Raw genomic sequence first — 19,532 nt, forward strand, 5'->3', positions numbered from 1 at the left:
CTTAAAGGCCCAAGTGGAAGCCACAGCTCTAGTGGAGTGAGCTGTAATTCTTTCAGGAGGCTGCTGTCCAGCAGTCTCATAGGCTAAACGTATTATGCTACGAAGCCAAAACGAGAGAGAGGTAGTAGAAGCTTTTTGACCTCTCCTCTGTCCAGAATAAACGACAAACAGGGAAGAAGTTTGGCGAAAATCTTTAGTTGCCTGCAAGTAGAACTTGAGGGCACGAACTACATCCAGATTGTGTAGAAGACGTTCCTTGTTTGAAGAAGGATTTGGACACAAGGATGGAACGACAATCTCTTGATTGATATTCCTGTTAGTAACTACCTTAGGTAAGAACCCAGGTTTAGTACGCAGAACTACCTTATCTGAGTGAAAAATCAGATAAGGAGAATCACAATGTAATGCTGATAACTCAGAGACTCTTCGAGCCGAGGAAATAGCCATTAAAAACAGAACTTTCCAAGATAACAATTTTATATCAATGGAATGAAGGGGTTCAAATGGAACACCTTGTAAAACGTTAAGAACTAAGTTTAAACTCCATGGCGGAGCAACGGCTTTAAACACAGGCTTGAACCTAGCTAAAGCCTGACAAAAGGCCTGGACGTCTGGATTTTCTGACAGACGCCTGTGTAACAAGATGGACAGAGCTGAAATCTGTCCCTTTAAAGAACTAGCCGATAAACCCTTTTCTAAACCTTCTTGTAGAAAAGACAATATCCTAGGAATCCTAACCTTACTCCAGGAGTAACGTTTGGATTCGCACCAGTATAGGTATTTGCGCCATATTTTATGGTAAATCTTTCTGGTAACAGGCTTCCTAGCCTGGATCAGGGTATCAATAACCGACTCAGAAAAACCACGCTTTGATAAAATCAAGCGTTCAATTTCCAAGCAGTCAGTTTCAGAGAAGTTAGATTTTGATGTTTGAATGGACCCTGTATCAGAAGGTCCTGTCTTAGAGGTAGAGACCAAGGTGGACAGGATGACATGTCCACTAGATCTGCATACCAAGTCCTGCGTGGCCATGCAGGCGCTATTAGAATCACTGATGCTCTCTCCTGTTTGATTTTCGCAATCAATCGAGGAAGCAGCGGGAAGGGTGGAAACACATAAGCCATCCCGAAGTTCCAAGGTGCTGTCAAAGCATCTATCAGAACCGCTCCCGGATCCCTGGATCTGGACCCGTAGTGAGGAAGTTTGGCGTTCTGGCGAGACGCCATGAGATCTATCTCTGGTTTGCCCCAACGTCGAAGTATTTGGGCAAAGATCTCCGGATGAAGTTCCCACTCTCCCGGATGAAAAGTCTGGCGACTCAAGAAATCCGCCTCCCAGTTCTCCACTCCCGGGATGTGGATTGCTGACAGATGGCAAGAGTGAGACTCTGCCCAGCGAATTATCTTTGATACTTCCATCATTGCTAGGGAGCTTCTTGTCCCTCCCTGATGGTTGATGTAAGCTACAGTCGTGATATTGTCCGACTGAAACCTGATGAACCCCTGAGTTGTTAATTGGGGCCAAGCCAGAAGGGCATTGAGAACTGCCCTCAATTCCAGAATGTTTATTGGAAGGAGACTCTCCTCCTGATTCCATAATCCCTGAGTCTTCAGAGAATTCCAGACAGCGCCCCAACCTAGCAGGCTGGCGTCTGTTGTTACGATTGTCCAGTCTGGCCTGCTGAATGGCATCCCCCTGGACAGGTGTGGCCGATAAAGCCACCATAGAAGAGAATTTCTGGTCTCTTGATTCAGATTCAGGGTAGGGGACAAATCTGAGTAATCCCCATTCCACTGACTTAGCATGCACAATTGCAGCGGTCTGAGGTGTAGGCGTGCAAAAGGTACTATGTCCATTGCCGCTACCATTAAGCCGATCACCTCCATGCATTGAGCTACTGACGGGTGTTGAATGGAATGAAGGACACGGCATGCATCTTGAAGCTTTGTTAACCTGTCTTCTGTCAGGTAAATCTTCATTTCTACAGAATCTATAAGAGTCCCCAAGAATGGAACTCTTGTGAGAGGAAAAAGAGAACTCTTCTTTTCGTTCACTTTCCATCCATGCGACCTTAGAAATGCCAGAACTAACTCTGTATGAGACTTGGCAGTTTGAAAGCTTGAAGCTTGTATTAGAATGTCGTCTAGGTACGGAGCTACCGAAATCCCTCGCGGTCTTAGTACCGCTAGAAGGGCACCCAGAACCTTTGTGAAGATTCTTGGGGCCGTAGCCAATCCGAATGGAAGAGCTACAAACTGGTAGTGCCTGTCTAGGAAGGCAAACCGTAGATACCGTTGATGATCTTTGTGAATCGGTATGTGAAGGTAAGCATCTTTTAAATCCACTGTGGTCATGTACTGACCCCTTTGGATCATAGGTAAGATTGTCCGAATAGTTTCCATTTTGAACGATGGAACTCTTAGGAATTTGTTTAGAATCTTTAAATCTAAGATTGGCCTGAAAGTTCCCTCTTTTTTGGGAACCACAAACAGGTTTGAGTAGAACCCTTGTCCTTGTTCCGACCGTGGAACTGGATGGATCACTCCCATTAATAACAGATCTTGTACACAGCGTAGAAACGCTTCTTTCTTTATCTGGTTTGTTGACAACCTTGACAGATGAAATCTCCCTTTTGGTGGAGATAATTTGAAGTCTAGAAGGTATCCCTGAGATATGATCTCCAGCGCCCAGGGATCCTGAACATCTCTTGCCCAGGCCTGGGCGAAGAGAGAAAGTCTGCCCCCCACTAGATCCGGTCCCGGATCGGGGGCTCTCGATTCATGCTGTCTTTGGGCCAGCAGCAGGTTTCCTGGCCTGTTTGCCCTTATTCCAGGACTGGTTAGGTTTCCAGCCTTGCCTGTAACGAGCAACAGCTCCTTCCTGTTTTGGTGCAGTGGAGGTTGACGCTGCTCCTGTTTTGAAATTCCGAAAGGGACGAAAATTAGACTGTCTAGCCTTAGCTTTGGCTTTGTCTTGAGGTAGGGCGTGGCCCTTACCTCCTGTAATGTCAGCGATAATTTCTTTCAAACCGGGCCCAAATAAAGACTGCCCCTTGAAAGGTATATTAAGTAATTTGGACTTAGAAGTAACATCAGCTGACCAGGATTTTAGCCACAGTGCTCTACGTGCCTGTATGGCGAATCCAGAGTTCTTAGCCGTAAGTTTGGTTAAATGTACTACGGCCTCCGAAATGAATGAATTAGCTAGTTTAAGGACTCTAAGCCTGTCCATAATATCGTCTAGCGTAGATGAACTAAGGTTCTCTTCCAGAGACTCAATCCAAAATGCTGCCGCAGCCGTAATCGGCACGATACATGCAAGGGGTTGCAATATAAAACCTTGTTGAACAAACATTTTCTTAAGGTAACCCTCTAATTTTTTATCCATTGGATCTGAAAAAGCACAGCTATCCTCCACCGGGATAGTGGTACGCTTAGCTAAAGTAGAAACTGCTCCCTCCACCTTAGGGACCGTTTGCCATAAGTCCCGAGTGGTGGCGTCTATTGGAAACATCTTTCTAAATATTGGAGGGGGTGAGAACGGCACACCGGGTCTATCCCACTCCTTAGTAACAATTTCAGTTAATCTCTTAGGTATAGGAAAAACGTCAGTACTCGCCGGTACCGCAAAGTATTTATCCAACCTACACAGTTTCTCTGGTATTGCAACGGTGTTACAATCATTGAGAGCTGCTAAGACCTCCCCTAGTAATACACGGAGGTTCTCCAATTTAAATTTAAAATTTGAAATATCTGAATCCAATCTGTTTGGATCAGAACCGTCACCCACAGAATGAAGCTCTCCGTCCTCATGCTCTGCAAGCTGTGACGCAGTATCAGACATGGCCCTAGTATTGTCAGCGCACTCTGTTCTCACCCCAGAGTGATCACGCTTGCCTCTTAGTTCTGGTAATTTAGACAAAACTTCAGTCATAACAGTAGCCATATCATGTAATGTTATCTGTAATGGCCGCCCAGATGTATTAGGCGCCATAATATCACGCACCTCCCGGGCGGGAGATGCAGGTACTGCCGCGTGAGGCGAGTTAGTCGGCATAACTCTCCCCTCGCAGTTTGGTGAAATTTGTTCACATTGTACAGATTGACTTTTATTTAAAGTAGCATCAATACAGTTAGTACATAAATTTCTATTGGGCTCCACCTTGGCATTGGAACAAATGACACAGATATCTTCCTCTGAGTCAGACATGTTTAACACACTAGCAATAACTTGCAACCTGGTTATAATCTTTTTTAGCAAAAACGTACTGTGCCTCAAAGAAGTACTTAAACGATTAAATGACAGTTGAGATAATGAACTGAAAAACAGTTATAGCATCGACTTTAAAATAACCCAACTTTTAGCAAAGGTTTGTTCCCATTAGTAAATAACAATAACTAAATTTGACATAAAAAATTATAGAGTAACGTTTTTATTCACAGTCAATATAAAATTCTCACAGCTCTGCTGAGAGAATGTACCTCCCTTCAAAGAAGTTTGAAGACCCCTGAGATCTGTCAGTGAACCGGATCATGCAAGAAATATAATAGTAGCTGACTGGAAATTTTTGATGCGTAGCAAAAGAGCGCCAAAAACGGCCCCTCCCTCTCACACACAGCAGTGAGGAGAAACGAAACTGTCACAATTTAAAGCAGACAACTGCCAAGTGGAAAATAATGCCCAAACATATATTCACTCAGTACCTCAGCAATGTAAACGATTCTACATTCCAGCAAAAACGTTTAACATGATAATATTTATTAAAAGGATTAGTGACCTTTAACAGAGTAGTTCCGGTGAAATACCATTCCCAGAATACTGAAGTGTATACATACATGTCATTATAACGGTATAGCAGGATTTTCTCATCAATTCCATTCAGAAAATAAAAACTGCTACATACCTCAATGCAGATTCATCTGCCCGCTGTCCCCTGATCTGAAGCCTTTACCTCCCTCAGATGGCCGAGAACAGCAATATGATCTTAACTACTCCGGTTAAAATCATAGTAGAAAACTCTGGTAGATTCTTCTTCAAACTCTGCCAGAGAAGTAATAACACGCTCCGGTGCTATTGTAAAATAACAAACTTTTGATTGAAGTCATAAAAACTAAGTATAATCACCATAGTCCTCTCACACATCCTATCTAGTCGTTGGGTGCAAGAGAATGACTGGGACTGACGTAGAGGGGAGGAGCTATATCAGCTCTGCTGGGTGAATCCTCTTGCATTTCCTGTTGGGGAGGAGTTATATCCAGAAGTAATGATGACCCGTGGACTGATCACACATAACAGAAGAAAAAGGGATTATCTATCTTTTTAAACAAAAATTCTGGAGTAGACTGTCCCTTTGAGATTTTATTAGAGGGGTACAACAAGAGTTATTGCCATTACCCATATTCAGTTTTTCCAAACCTCTCTAATATGCAAGTCTCAGGTACCACAATGACAGGGTGAGTGGTGAGTTACTTAAAAGTATGTGTCAATCAAAAGGACTCCCAATGTAATAAATACAAAAATAAGACAATAGAAAGTACAAAAGAAGAACATAGAAGCAATAGCAAAGCGTAAAGGTTGTATGGAAACCTTAAGCTATACGGTAAGAGGATACAATGGAAAACAATAAAACATAATTTATGCTTACCTGATAAATTCCTTTCTTCTGTTGTGTGATCAGTCCACGGGTCATCATTACTTCTGGGATATAACTCCTCCCCAACAGGAAATGCAAGAGGATTCACCCAGCAGAGCTGCACATAGCTCCTCCCCTCTACGTCAGTCCCAGTCATTCGACCAAGAATCAACGAGAAAGGAGTAACCAAGGGTGAAGTGGTGACTGGAGTATAATTTTAAAAAATATTTACCTGCCTTAAAAACAGGGCGGGCCGTGGACTGATCACACAACAGAAGAAAGGAATTTATCAGGTAAGCATAAATTATGTTTTCTTCTGTTATGTGTGATCAGTCCACGGGTCATCATTACTTCTGGGATACCAATACCAAAGCAAAAGTACACGGATGACGGGAGGGATAGGCAGGCTCATTATACAGAAGGAACCACTGCCTGAAGAACCTTTCTCCCAAAAATAGCCTCCGAAGAAGCAAAAGTATCAAATTTGTAAAATTTGGAAAAAGTATGAAGCGAAGACCAAGTTGCAGCCTTGCAAATCTGTTCAACAGAGGCCTCATTCTTAAAGGCCCAAGTGGAAGCCACAGCTCTAGTGGAGTGGGCTGTAATTCTTTCAGGAGGCTGCTGTCCAGCAGTCTCATAGGCTAACCGTATTATGCTACGAAGCCAAAAAGAGAGAGAGGTAGCAGAAGCTTTTTGACCTCTCCTCTGTCCAGAATAAACGACAAACAGGGAAGAAGTTTGACGAAAATCTTTAGTTGCCTGCAAGTAGAACTTGAGGGCACGAACTACATCCAGATTGTGTAGAAGACGTTCCTTCTTTGAAGAAGGATTTGGACACAAGGATGGAACAACAATCTCTTGATTGATATTCCTGTTAGTAACTACCTTAGGTAAGAACCCAGGTTTAGTACGCAGAACTACCTTGTCTGAGTGAAAAATCAGATAAGGAGAATCACAATGTAATGCTGATAACTCAGAGACTCTTCGAGCCGATGAAATAGCCATTAAAAACAGAACTTTCCAAGATAACAATTTCATATCAATGGAGTGAAGGGGTTCAAACGGAACACCCTGTAAAACGTTAAGAACTAAGTTTAAACTCCATGGTGGAGCAACAGCTTTAAACACAGGCTTGATCCTAGCTAAAGCCTGACAAAAGGCCTGGACGTCTGGATTTTCTGACAGACGCCTGTGTAACAAGATGGACAGAGCTGAAATCTGTCCCTTTAATGAACTAGCCGATAAACCCTTTTCTAAGCCTTCTTGTAGAAAGGACAAGATCCTAGAGATCCTAACCTTACTCCAGGAGTAACGTTTGGATTCACACCAGTATAGGTATTTACGCCATATTTTATGGTAAATCTTTCTGGTAACAGGCTTCCTAGCCTGTATCAGGGTATCAATAACCGACTCAGAAAAACCACGTTTTGATAAAATCAAGCGTTCAATTTCCAAGCAGTCAGCTTCAGAGAAGTTAGATTTTGATGTTTGAACGGACCCTGTATCAGAAGGTCCTGTCTTAGAGGTAGAGACCAAGGCGGACAGGATGACATGTCCACTAGATCTGCATACCAAGTCCTGCGTGGCCATGCAGGTGCTATTAGAATCACTGATGCTCTCTCCTGTTTGATTTTGGCAATCAATCGAGGAAGCAGCGGGAAGGGTGGAAACACATAAGCCATCCCGAAGTTCCAAGGTGCTGTCAAAGCATCTATCAGAACCGCTCCCGGATCCCTGGATCTGGACCCGTAGTGAGGAAGCTTGGCGTTCTGGCGAGACGCCATGAGATCTATCTGTGGTTTGCCCCAACGTCGAAGTATTTGGGCAAAGACCTCCGGATGAAGTTCCCACTCCCCCGGATGAAAAGTCTGGCGACTCAAGAAATCCGCCTCCCAGTTCTCCACTCCCGGGATGTGGATTGCTGACAGGTGGCAAGAGTGAGACTCTGCCCATCGAATTATCTTTGATACTTCCATCATTGCTAGGGAGCTTTTTGTCCCTCCCTGATGGTTGATGTAAGCTACAGTCGTGATATTGTCCGACTGAAACCTGATGAACCCCCGAGTTGTTAATTGGGGCCAAGCCAGAAGGGCATTGAGAACTGCTCTCAATTCCAGAATGTTTATTGGAAGGAGACTCTCCTCCTGATTCCATAATCCCTGAGCCTTCAGAGAATTCCAGACAGCGCCCCAACCTAGTAGGCTGGCGTCTGTTGTTACAATTGTCCAGTCTGGCCTGCTGAATGGCATCCCCCTGGACAGGTGTGGCCGATGAAGCCACCATAGAAGAGAATTTCTGGTCTCTTGATTCAGATTCAGAGTAGGGGACAAATCTGAGTAATCCCCATTCCACTGACTTAGCATGCATAATTGCAGCGGTCTGAGGTGTAGGCGTGCAAAAGGTACTATGTCCATTGCCGCTACCATTAAGCCGATCACCTCCATGCATTGAGCTACTGACGGGTGTTGAATGGAATGAAGGACACGGCATGCATCTTGAAGCTTTGTTAACCTGTCCTCTGTCAGGTAAATCTTCATTTCTACAGAATCTATAAGAGTCCCCAAGAATGGAACTCTTGTGAGAGGAAAAAGAGAACTCTTCTTTTCGTTCACTTTCCATCCATGCGACCTTAGAAATGCCAGAACTAACTCTGTATGAGACTTGGCAGTTTGAAAGCTTGAAGCTTGTATTAGAATGTCGTCTAGGTACGGAGCTACCGAAATCCCTCGCGGTCTTAGTACCGCCAGGAGGGCACCTAGAATCTTTGTGAAAATTCTTGGGGCCGTAGCCAATCCGAATGGAAGAGCTACAAACTGGTAGTGCCTGTCTAGGAAGGCAAACCGTAGATACCGGTGATGATCTTTGTGGATCGGTATGTGAAGGTAAGCATCTTTTAAATCCACTGTGGTCATGTACTGACCCTTTTGGATCATGGGCAAGATTGTCCGAATAGTTTCCATTTTGAACGATGGAACTCTTAGGAATTTGTTTAGAATCTTTAAATCTAAGATTGGTCTGAAAATTCCCTCTTTTTTGGGAACCACAAACAGGTTTGAGTAGAACCCTTGTCCTTGTTCCGACCGCGGAACCGGATGGATCACTCCCATTAATAACAGATCTTGTACACAGCGTAGAAACGCTTCTTTCTTTATCTGGTTTGTTGACAATCTTGACAGATGAAATCTCCCTCTTGGGGGAGATAATTTGAAGTCTAGAAGGTATCCCTGAGATATGATCTCTAGCGCCCAGGGATCCTGAACATCTCTTGCCCAGGCCTGGGCGAAGAGAGAAAGTCTGCCCCCCACTAGATCCGGTCCCGGATCGGGGGCTCTCGGTTCATGCTGTCTTTGGGGCAGCAGCAGGTTTCCTGGCCTGTTTGCCCTTGTTCCAGGACTGGTTGGGCTTCCAGCCTTGCCTGTAACGAGCAACAGCTCCTTCCTGTTTTGGTGCAGTGGAGGTTGATGCTGCTCCTGTTTTGAAATTCCGAAAGGGACGAAAATTAGACTGTCTAGCCTTAGCTTTGGCTTTGTCTTGAGGTAGGGCGTGGCCCTTACCTCCTGTAATGTCAGCGATAATTTCTTTCAAACCGGGCCCAAATAAGGACTGCCCCTTGAAAGGTATATTAAGTAATTTGGACTTAGAAGTAACATCAGCTGACCAGGATTTTAGCCACAGTGCCCTACGTGCCTGTATGGCGAATCCTGAGTTCTTAGCCGTAAGTTTGGTTAAATGTACTACGGCCTCCGAAATGAATGAATTAGCTAGTTTAAGGACTCTAAGCCTGTCCATAATGTCGTCTAGCGTAGATGAACTAAGGTTCTCTTCCAGAGACTCAATCCAAAATGCTGCCGCAGCCGTAATCGGCGCGATACATGCAAGGGGTTGCAAAATAAAACCTTGTTGAACAAACATTTTCTTAAGGTAACCCTCTAATTTTTTATCCATTGGATCTGAAAAGGCACAGCTATCCTCCACCGGGATAGTGGTACGCTTAGCTAGAGTAGAAACTGCTCCCTCCACCTTAGGGACCGTTTGCCATAAGTCCCGAGTGGTGGCGTCTATTGGAAACATCTTTCTAAATATTGGAGGGGGTGAGAACGGCACACCGGGTCTATCCCACTCCTTAGTAACAATTTCAGTTAATCTCTTAGGTATAGGAAAAACGTCAGTACTCGCCGGTACCGCAAAGTATTTATCCAACCTACATAGTTTCTCTGGTATTGCAACGGTGTTACAATCATTGAGAGCTGCTAAGACCTCCCCTAGTAATACACGGAGGTTCTCCAATTTAAATTTAAAATTTGAAATATCTGAATCCAATCTGTTTGGATCAGAACCGTCACCCACAGAATGAAGCTCTCCGTCCTCATGCTCTGCAAGCTGTGACGCAGTATCAGACATGGCCCTAGTATTGTCAGCGCACTCTGTTCTCACCCCAGAGTGATCACGCTTGCCTCTTAGTTCTGGTAATTTAGACAAAACTTCAGTCATAACAGTAGCCATATCTTGTAATGTTATCTGTAATGGCCGCCCAGATGTACTAGGCGCCATAATATCACGCACCTCCCGGGCGGGAGATGCAGGTACTGCCGCGTGAGGCGAGTTAGTCGGCATAACTCTCCCCTCGCAGATTGGTGAAATTTGTTCACATTGTACAGATTGACTTTTATTTAAAGTAGCATCAATACAGTTAGTACATAAATTTCTATTGGGCTCCACCTTGGCATTGGAACAAATGACACAGATATCTTCTGAGTCAGACATGTTTAACACACTAGCAATAACTTGCAACCTGGTTATAATCTTTTTTAGCAAAAACGTACTGTGCCTCAAAGAGGTACTTAAACGATTAAATGACAGTTGAGATAATGAACTGAGAAACAGTTATAGCATCAACTTTAAAACAACACAACTTTTAGCAAAGGTTTTGTTCCCATTAGTAAGATAACATAACTAATTTGACATAAAAATTATTGAGTAACGTCTTTATCCACAGTCAATATAAAAAATTCTCACAGCTCTGCTGAGAGAATGTACCTCCCTTCAAGAAGTTTGAAGACCCCTGAGATCTGTCAGAGATGAACCGGATCATGCAGGAAAAATAATAATAGCTGACTGGAAATTGTTGATGCGTAGCAAAGAGCGCCAAAAACGGCCCCTCCCTCTCACACACAGCAGTGAAGAGAAACGAAACTGTCACAATTCAAAACAAACTACTGCCAAGTGGAAAATAAAGCCCAAACATTTATTTACTCAGTACCTCAGCAATGTAAACGATTCTACATTCCAGCAAAAACGTTTAACATGATATAATACTTATTAAAAAGATTAGTGACCTTTAACAGAGTAGTTCCGGTGAAGTACCATTCCCAGAATACTGAAGTGTATACATACATGTCATTATAACGGTATAGCAGGATTTTCTCATCAATTCCATTCAGAAAATAAAAAACTGCTACATACCTCAATGCAGATTCATCTGCCCCTGTCCCCTGATCTGAAGCTTTTACCTCCCTCAGATGGCCGAGAACAGCAATATGATCTTAACTACTCCGGTTAAAATCATAGTAAAAACTCTGGTAGATTCTTCCTCAAAGTCTGCCAGAGAAGTAATAACACGCTCCGGTGCTATTATAAAATAACAAACTTTTGATTGAAGTCATAAAAACTAAGTATAATCACCATAGTCCTCTCACACATCCTATCTAGTCGTTGGGTGCAAGAGAATGACTGGGACTGACGTAGAGGGGAGGAGCTATGTGCAGCTCTGCTGGGTGAATCCTCTTGCATTTCCTGTTGGGGAGGAGTTATATCCCAGAAGTAATGATGACCCGTGGACTGATCACACATAACAGAAGAAAAAACACACATTTGTGAAGTAAAAACCACCAAGCAGATATTACTTTGTCCTGATTTTATATTCAGATTGAAGCTGTAGATTTATCTAATGGCTAGAGTGGATATAGGAGGTAACATAAGTAATAAAGCATTGTTAAAACAGGATAGGGGATAGTTGTACCTCTACTTCACTGGGATCATTCTCATCTGAAAGATTTGGGATTTCCACGTGACCCTTATACTTGACTCCTGATTTGGAGATACCTATTATAAAAAAAAAACAAGTTTCAATTGTTAGGAAAAGTCAGAGGAAGTTGAACCCAAAAGCAAAAAAGAGCAACAGACGGTATGTACCAGAGTCTGCTAAACATACCATGCAGAGCACCCAATAGCAACGTCTGATTATGGATTACCCTTATTTGGGTCAGCTTAAATTATTTTTTCCAGACACTTTATGGTTTCACATTTAGCATCAGTTAACCAAAACATAAATAAAATTCAAGATTTTATTCCTACGTCTATAAAAATGACTGATCAAAAAATAAAAATCTGAAAATGTATTTTACACCACCATGCAATTTGTCTATGAAAAGAGTAACCATTAAAGTTTTACACAAAATTAGGCAACTTTTTGCAATGTGCATACCCCTAACCGAACACCCTTTAGTGTTAAAAACTAATACATTTGTAACAAATGTTTTTTTCTCACTTATCTAGTTCCCCAATTTATTTGGAAAACTGCACTTTATTAGCGAAAAAAGGACAAAGGCTAAAACATAAAAACAAAACGCTATTTATTGCCAACATCACCACTACTAAGACAAATCACTTGGCACCTATACAATGTCAGACTTCCCTATCCAAACAAGATATTTTATAATACATTTATTTTGAAAGGTGACAGGGTAAAAAAAAAGGTCCAATTTAAAGTATCCAAATACCATAAAATAGGACAAATTAGGTAATGTTATTGTTATGAGACATCACCTGATAGCTGGAAAGAGTTGCATTAAAACAAGGGGTATCGCATAATCCTATGTATTGGAAAGGGCAACAGACAGGCTGCCCACCACCATGAATATGCACATAACTCGACCAGATCATCAAAATGTAGCCATCAGTGCGCATGTGGCCTCTACTCCTTCATAACTGGTTCACCAGCCTTACATTAATGTTTATATGGAGATGGGAGTCTATTTTGGAGCCCAGAACAATTAAAGGGAGATAAAAAAATAAAAAATAAAGTAGGTGTTTGTAGTTATGTGGTGTGGTAACTAGAGGGATTAAAGATCCTTCATGTGAAAGGAGGCAAAACTCATTTATAAGGCATTTTTGGTGCATGTGTTGCCTTAAAGAGATAGGGGGTTTATTTTGAACCACTAAAGAAACAAAGTAAATACATTAGGAGATTGTGATTACTACAAATTCAAAGAGGAAACCAATTTTTCAAATAAGGGGTCTAAACCCCTCCCCAATAAAATCAGATTTAAAACAGCCCCTCTTCTTACACACAACATCTCCCAGTATAGTGGGGTTGGTGCTAAACAGCCATTTAAATGAGGGTAGCTTGTCCATTTGTGAAGGAATTATTACCGTTGCAATGAGATCACTTGTCCTTCTACATCAAAGAGGCATATGGTGCTCCATTAGAGCCGCCTCTTAGCCAAAACTACAAATTGGCTGCTGCAGGTGATCACTATTTTTACAATGATCACCTTTATGTTGGAGGGATAAGCAAAAGCAAATTTGAAAAGGACAGACTCCCGTCTTTTAAATAACAGGCATCATGTCCCACTAAGTGGTACTTTAGTGCAAATAGTCCATGGGCAGCAACTGGGCAATACAAAAATAATGTTAAACAGCCAATTGTGCAACTGTAGAACAAACCACAACTATCTGGGCATCACAAATGAGTAACCAGTTTAAATTTGGCTTCACACAATATGGGGAAGATGACTGATTGTGGGCCTGTATCTGTTCCTCAAAACAATTCCTGACTGATGCAGTTCACATGTAAGGGACAAAAAGGGCTTAGGGCTAACAATACAGAATAGAAAACCTGTGTGCGTTGGGGGGGGTTATCGCTGAATTCCAGATTACACAACCTTTTCAAGTATAAAAAAAAAAAAAAAAAGGGAGGAGGAGATGGATGCAGGCACGGACAGGAGGGCGTGCTGTTGCAGTTTCTAGCTTTGTACAAGCGATGGCATGTTTTTAACCCAGTACCCATGAATCATCTTGCTATTATTCTGCTGTTATAATGAATATGAGAAATTTGAAGTTTGTGTGTTTCCTCTGAATCCATTTACAAAAACTCTGCAATGAATGCCACAAACCAGTCATTGCAACATGCTTCCTATGATCTTACATTAACTCTTGGGGAAGTACTAACCTGTCCAGTTCAATTTGATGTCCCATTCGTAGAAGAAGATGAGTTTTCCCTTACGGTTGTTAATTGATGCCTCGCCCTCAAGTTTGCTGACTTCTGTAACCTCGCAGGTCCCCTCTTCACTTTCTACTCTAACCCCCATTAGAAGTTCCTTCAGCTTGTCTGTAGACCACCCTGTGGCCTCTCTCTCTGTCCTGCAAAAAGAGAACATTAAATGCAATTTAATATTTAGTGGCCATGGAAATGGAGAGTATGACTTTCCGGGTGAAACATATATTAGAATTAAAAACCGTTAAATAAAAGGGAGCACAAAAAATAAATACTGCAGTATGCTAAATACAGTTTTATGTCAGCAATAATGTTCCAACTCCTGCAAAAGGGGTGAAACATTTAAAGGCATCTTCAGAGCAGCAATGAACTACTGGGAGATTGCTGAACACATCTAAAAGCCAATAACAATATGCATCAATTCACAGCAGTCAGCTAGCTCCCAGTAGTGCAATATTGCTCCTGAGACAACCTGGGTATGTCTTTCAACAAAAGATACCAAAAGAATGAAGTAAGTTTCATAAGAGGCGTACTGAAAAGTATCTTAAAACTGCACTCTGTATTTGAGCCTTGAAACCAAAGTATAAACATTCATGCCCCTTTGAGAGGAACTCCTCCTCCTCAAAAAAGAGCTTGTTTCTGAATGTTTAGGGTGGTAACATTTTATAAATTTTTCAAACCAAATACTAAAAGATAAATGTTAAAGGGATAGTCTATTGTAATATTAACATTCTAATTAGTTAGTGAATGTCATTTTTGCATTAGTGTACCTTGCTTATTATGTGCTGAAATCCCACATAAACACATACCTAAAATACTTTCTTAGGAGCCACAAGCCATTACAGTTTCAGAGCAGGAAAGCCAGTTAGTGTTATATGCAAGTACCCACCAATCACCAAATGTGTCCTGTTCAGGAGTTGAAATGTGTATAATTTCCCAATGAGGACTTTAGTAAAAACATATTAAGCAAAGGACACAAATACAAAAGTTATTGACATTCATCAAGCAAATTATTTAGCAGACATTTTTTGCATTAAAAGGACTATTTGTGGATCTTGTATTTTAAGGGACAGTCAACAAAAAAATTGTTATTGTTTAAAAATATAGATAATGCCTTTACTACCTATTCCCCAGTCTTGCACAAAAAAAGTTGTATTAACATACTTTACAACCTTTAAACCTCTAAATTTCTGTATATTTTTAAGTCCCTAAAGAGAGTCCCATGATCCCATGCTTTTGTATTTGCTTTTCACATCAGGAGAAGCTAGTTCATGTAAGCCATATAGATAACATTGTGCTGACGCCCGTGGATTCTAACACAGCACTAATTGGCTTAAATGCAGGTCACTAGATAAAGTCACGTGATCAGGGGCCATCAGAAGATGCTTAGAAACAAGGTAATCACAGAGGTAAAATGTGTATTAATATAACCATGTTTTCTGTGCAAAACTGGGGAAAGGGTAATAAAGGGATTATCTATCTTTTAAAACAATAACAAAATTTGAGTTGACTGTCCCTTTAATATTAAATATATTTCTTCCTTTTCAAATATTAGGTTGCAGAGGATGGCAGAATGTGGCTGGTTTGTGCTTCTATAGGTCACTATCAAAGTTCATATACACTAAGCTAGTTTTGTGTTATCAGGGGTCGACTAATCTGTTTAAAATGTAGGAGCCATACGTTGTTATTTGTATATAGCAGTGATTTTAAACCTTTTTTTTGCCGTGGCACACTTTTTTACATTAAAAAATCCTGTGGCACACCACCATCCCAAAATTAAAAAAAAAATCACACATTGTAGCCTAATACAGCATATATATATATATATATACATACACACAAACTGTATGTATTGTGCTGTTATGCCATGCCTCCTACAAACTACCCCTGCACTGGGAGTAAAAAACAAGCAAAGTTTAAAAAATATGTCACACTGTTGTCAGTCTGCCGTGGCACACCTGAGGATCTCTCACGGCACACTAGTGTGCCACGGCACACTGGTTGAAAAACACTGGTATATAGATATAGAGAATAAAAAAAGTTAAGAGCCAGGGGTAAAATTCTAGGTGCCAGTGGCTCCCTGGCTACTACAGCTATTTTATAACCAATAAAACCCATTTGCAATACTTTGGCAATGAAGCTGAATAGTTATAATCTGATTACACAGGGCCATCACTACGTTATGCATCATTTCTTACAGTCAAAGAAATAAAAGGAACATGGAAAACAAAATACTGTCATACATGTGAACAACTAGAGAACATACAAAATATTTACACAATAAGGTAAAACAGTTTAAAATGGACATTTAACCTTTTAACGCCGTTATGCCGTTCTATTCCGTCATATTTACACTGGGCTTTAAAGCCGTTATGACGGAATAGAACGTCATATCAAACGGCTGTCCTGAAGCCTTCTGCGCTTCAAGGACTTGATCGCGGTCTGGAGGGCGTTCCTAGGGTTGTAGGGACGCCCCCCAGATGCGATCCAATAATTGAAATCTCGCGATCGTATGCACGATCGCGTAGTTTCAATTTGTCTACATCGGAACAGGTGTTCCGATGTAGACACTTTAACCCTGTCACGAAAGGGTTAATAAAACTAAATAGAAAACTTGAATGCCTGTGAAGCATTGCAGTACTGCATTTCATACCAAAAGATGGCTCTAACCTGGTTTTGAACCTCTCTCCATACCACCTGCTCCACAGACACACAATAGCAATTGTACTTCACGATCTACACTGCAGTCTCTGAAACAAAGACCAGGGCAGTGAAGGCATATGAAGGGCAACTGGGGCAGCATATAATTGGCTGTACCTACTGTTTGTAGATGGCCTGCCCAGTAATGGAGAAAGATTCAAAACCAGGAACTGGCACTGCTATTAGTATGCACAGAAAATTCATTGAAGTTATTTTAGGTTTAAAAGGGACACTAAGCCCAATTTTTTTTCTTGAACAATTCAGATAGTTGCTTAAAATTGCATGTTCTATCTAATATACTCCTATTATCAATTTGTCTTCGTTATCTTGCTATCTTTTTTTAATAAGCAGGAACGTAAAGCTTAAAGGGACAGTCTACACCAAAATGTTTCTTATTTAAAAAGATAGATAATCCCTTTATTACCCATTTCCCAGTTTTGCATACCCAACACAGTTATATTAATATACTTTTTACCTCTGTGATTACCTTGTATCTAAGCCTTTGCAGACAGCCTCCTTATCTAAGTGCCTTTGACAGACATGCAGTGTAGTCAATCAGTGAAGACTCCTAAATAACTTCACGGGAGTGAGCACAATGTTATCTATATGACACACATGAACTAATACTGTCTAACTGTGAAAAACTTTCAAAATGCTCTGAGCTAAGGGGAGGTTTTCAACTGTTTAGAAATCAGTTTGAGCCTAGCTAGGTTTAGCTTTTCAAAAATACCACCAAGGGAACAAAGCAAATTTGATGATTAAAGTAAATTGGAAAGTTGTTTAAAATTGCATGCCCTATCTGAATCATGAAAGTTTAGTTTTGACTTTACTGTCCCTTTAAGTGTAGGCCCATTATTAGATGAGAACCTGGGTTACTCTTGCTTATTGGTTTGCTAAATGTAGCTACCAATAAGCAAGCACTATTCAGGGTTCTGAACCTAAAATAGGCTGGCTCCTAAGCTTTAAATTTAACAGGAAAAGCACAAAAAGTTACAAGAATGCACACAACAAAATATAGCTCTATTGAACCAGCGTGATATGGTACTGACTAGCTGGTCTCTCCGCCTCCTGATGACAGACCTACTTCATATTAATATGTCAAGTGACCTACTACACTAATTGGGCTCCACAATAAAGTTACACAATTGCATATAATAACTAAAAATACTTTTACTAAACACAACAAATTGAAGTATAGTTTAATTGTGTAAAACCATATATTTAGAGTATCATATAATGTAAGTGGAAAAAAGGAAGAAGACACAAAGCTAATGCAAATTCATGTGAAGCTTTAAAAAAAATGCCCTGTGCGGCATCTTTAAAGTTTTGTAAGAAAGATAATGTAACAATTTTCACTTTCTGCAGACCTCTCCTGATCTAGTGCTGTACATACATAAGGTTCCGTGCAATGGAAAAGTATGAACACACTTTTCCATAACAGTAGAATTATTTGTCATTGTTTAATGTGTTATGTTCTTAAAGGTTTAATGAGGTATTTGGGGACACTTTAAACATACAAGCAACAGTATAAAACCATAGAGAATCACCTGACTGAAAAGCCCTACAGACCCCAAACAAACAGTGGTTACCATAGAAACGAACTCCTAACAGTTCATGCTAAAATGTCAGACCACCAATGGCTCAGCATTGACCCTGTCCTGTGCTATTTATGGGATGTGAGCTGGCATAAGCACTGCCTTAGCATCAAGCTACCTAAACAGGATCCCTATTAGAGTACTAATAAACTTACATACAAGTACCTGAAGAGGCTTGTGCACAAATATAGGTAGAAACAAAACAATGTATAACATTATCATTAACCAGAACTCTCCGTTATAGGATTTAGATTGTATCCCCTAAGATATTGTTCACCCTGGCATCAAATCCAGAAAGTGGTGCATGTATGGGCTGCATAAGATATATGTAGCCACCAATAAGCAAGCGCTACCCAGGGTTCTGAATCTAAAAATGGGCCGGCTCCTAAGCTTAGATCTGAACCAGGGAAGAAAAATTAGGGTTTAGTGTCCATTTAATAGATTTATTGATTATTTATGAAAAAAAAAAATATGATATATTTAAATATGTTTAGTTGGGTGTAAAATAAAATCTGCGCGCCCAATCAATAAGTCTGGAGAACACGGATTATATAGATTATATAAATACACATGCTTGCATTTTAAACATAATTATGCGAATAAGTCCAATTAATAAATAATAAATTTTTTCTACCGACTGAAGCGATATTGCGCGTGTCCCCGGCCCGTGCGTGCATAAGCCCATCTGCTCGTGCACGGCACCCATGAGGTCAGGGGGGATATCTCACCAGTGCCAGTTGTTCACGTTGGTGGCATCAGATCTCAGCTCCACGATCCAGCGCGGATCTCCTTGTCCCCACTTGGCCATATTAACATGCAGTACGCACGGGGTGACCGCTGATTATGCCGCTGCTGTAAGCTCCCCGGCTCGGTACGACTGTGCCTGTACTCCCAGTCTTATCCTAGGCCCGGTCCTTCCTCTGCCAGTCCCGCAGACTCACTGCTCGCTCAGCTTCTTGTCACAGATATTCCCCTCAGCTGTGGAAGTTACTAGAAAACCCTAGAACGCCGGGGCGGAAGTCTCTCACAAAGTCCTAGAACAAGACCCGCCTTTTCCGCTGCGTGACGTCACCAACTGACAGCTCTCTGGCTGGCTGCTGTGTGTTCTGAGGGAATATTGCTCATCAGTGAACGAGAATACAACGGTGTTTCATAAAAACAAACAGTTGTAGACAATAACACAACAAATAAGTGATAGATAAACTCCTGTAACTTTCCCTAACCTCATAAACGTACATAGTAATTGTAGTGTTTTTAATGGGGCATAAACAGTAGCCAACATGAAGCTGCTGGAACTACAATATCAGGGGCACTACTCACCAAGCTTTGT

General features: G+C 41.3%; 1 protein-coding gene across 1 annotated transcript in view; it reads right to left on the bottom strand.

Moving 5' to 3' along the window:
* AHSA1 (activator of HSP90 ATPase activity 1) overlaps positions 1–19,231 on the bottom strand; it is a 32,358-nt gene extending 13,127 nt beyond the window's left edge. The window contains exons 1-3 of the mRNA XM_053697365.1: positions 18,931–19,231; positions 13,863–14,053; positions 11,652–11,734 (exon numbers count right to left, since the gene is read on the bottom strand). Of these exons, the coding sequence (XP_053553340.1) occupies positions 11,652–11,734; positions 13,863–14,053; positions 18,931–19,010 (354 nt within the window). The 5' untranslated portion in view covers positions 19,011–19,231. The remainder of the gene's footprint in view (positions 1–11,651; positions 11,735–13,862; positions 14,054–18,930) is intronic.
* Between the last annotated feature and the right edge of the window lie 301 nt (positions 19,232–19,532).

This window comes from Bombina bombina, chromosome 1 (genome assembly GCF_027579735.1).
Source record: "Bombina bombina isolate aBomBom1 chromosome 1, aBomBom1.pri, whole genome shotgun sequence".
NCBI classification, from domain to species: domain Eukaryota; kingdom Metazoa; phylum Chordata; class Amphibia; order Anura; family Bombinatoridae; genus Bombina; species Bombina bombina.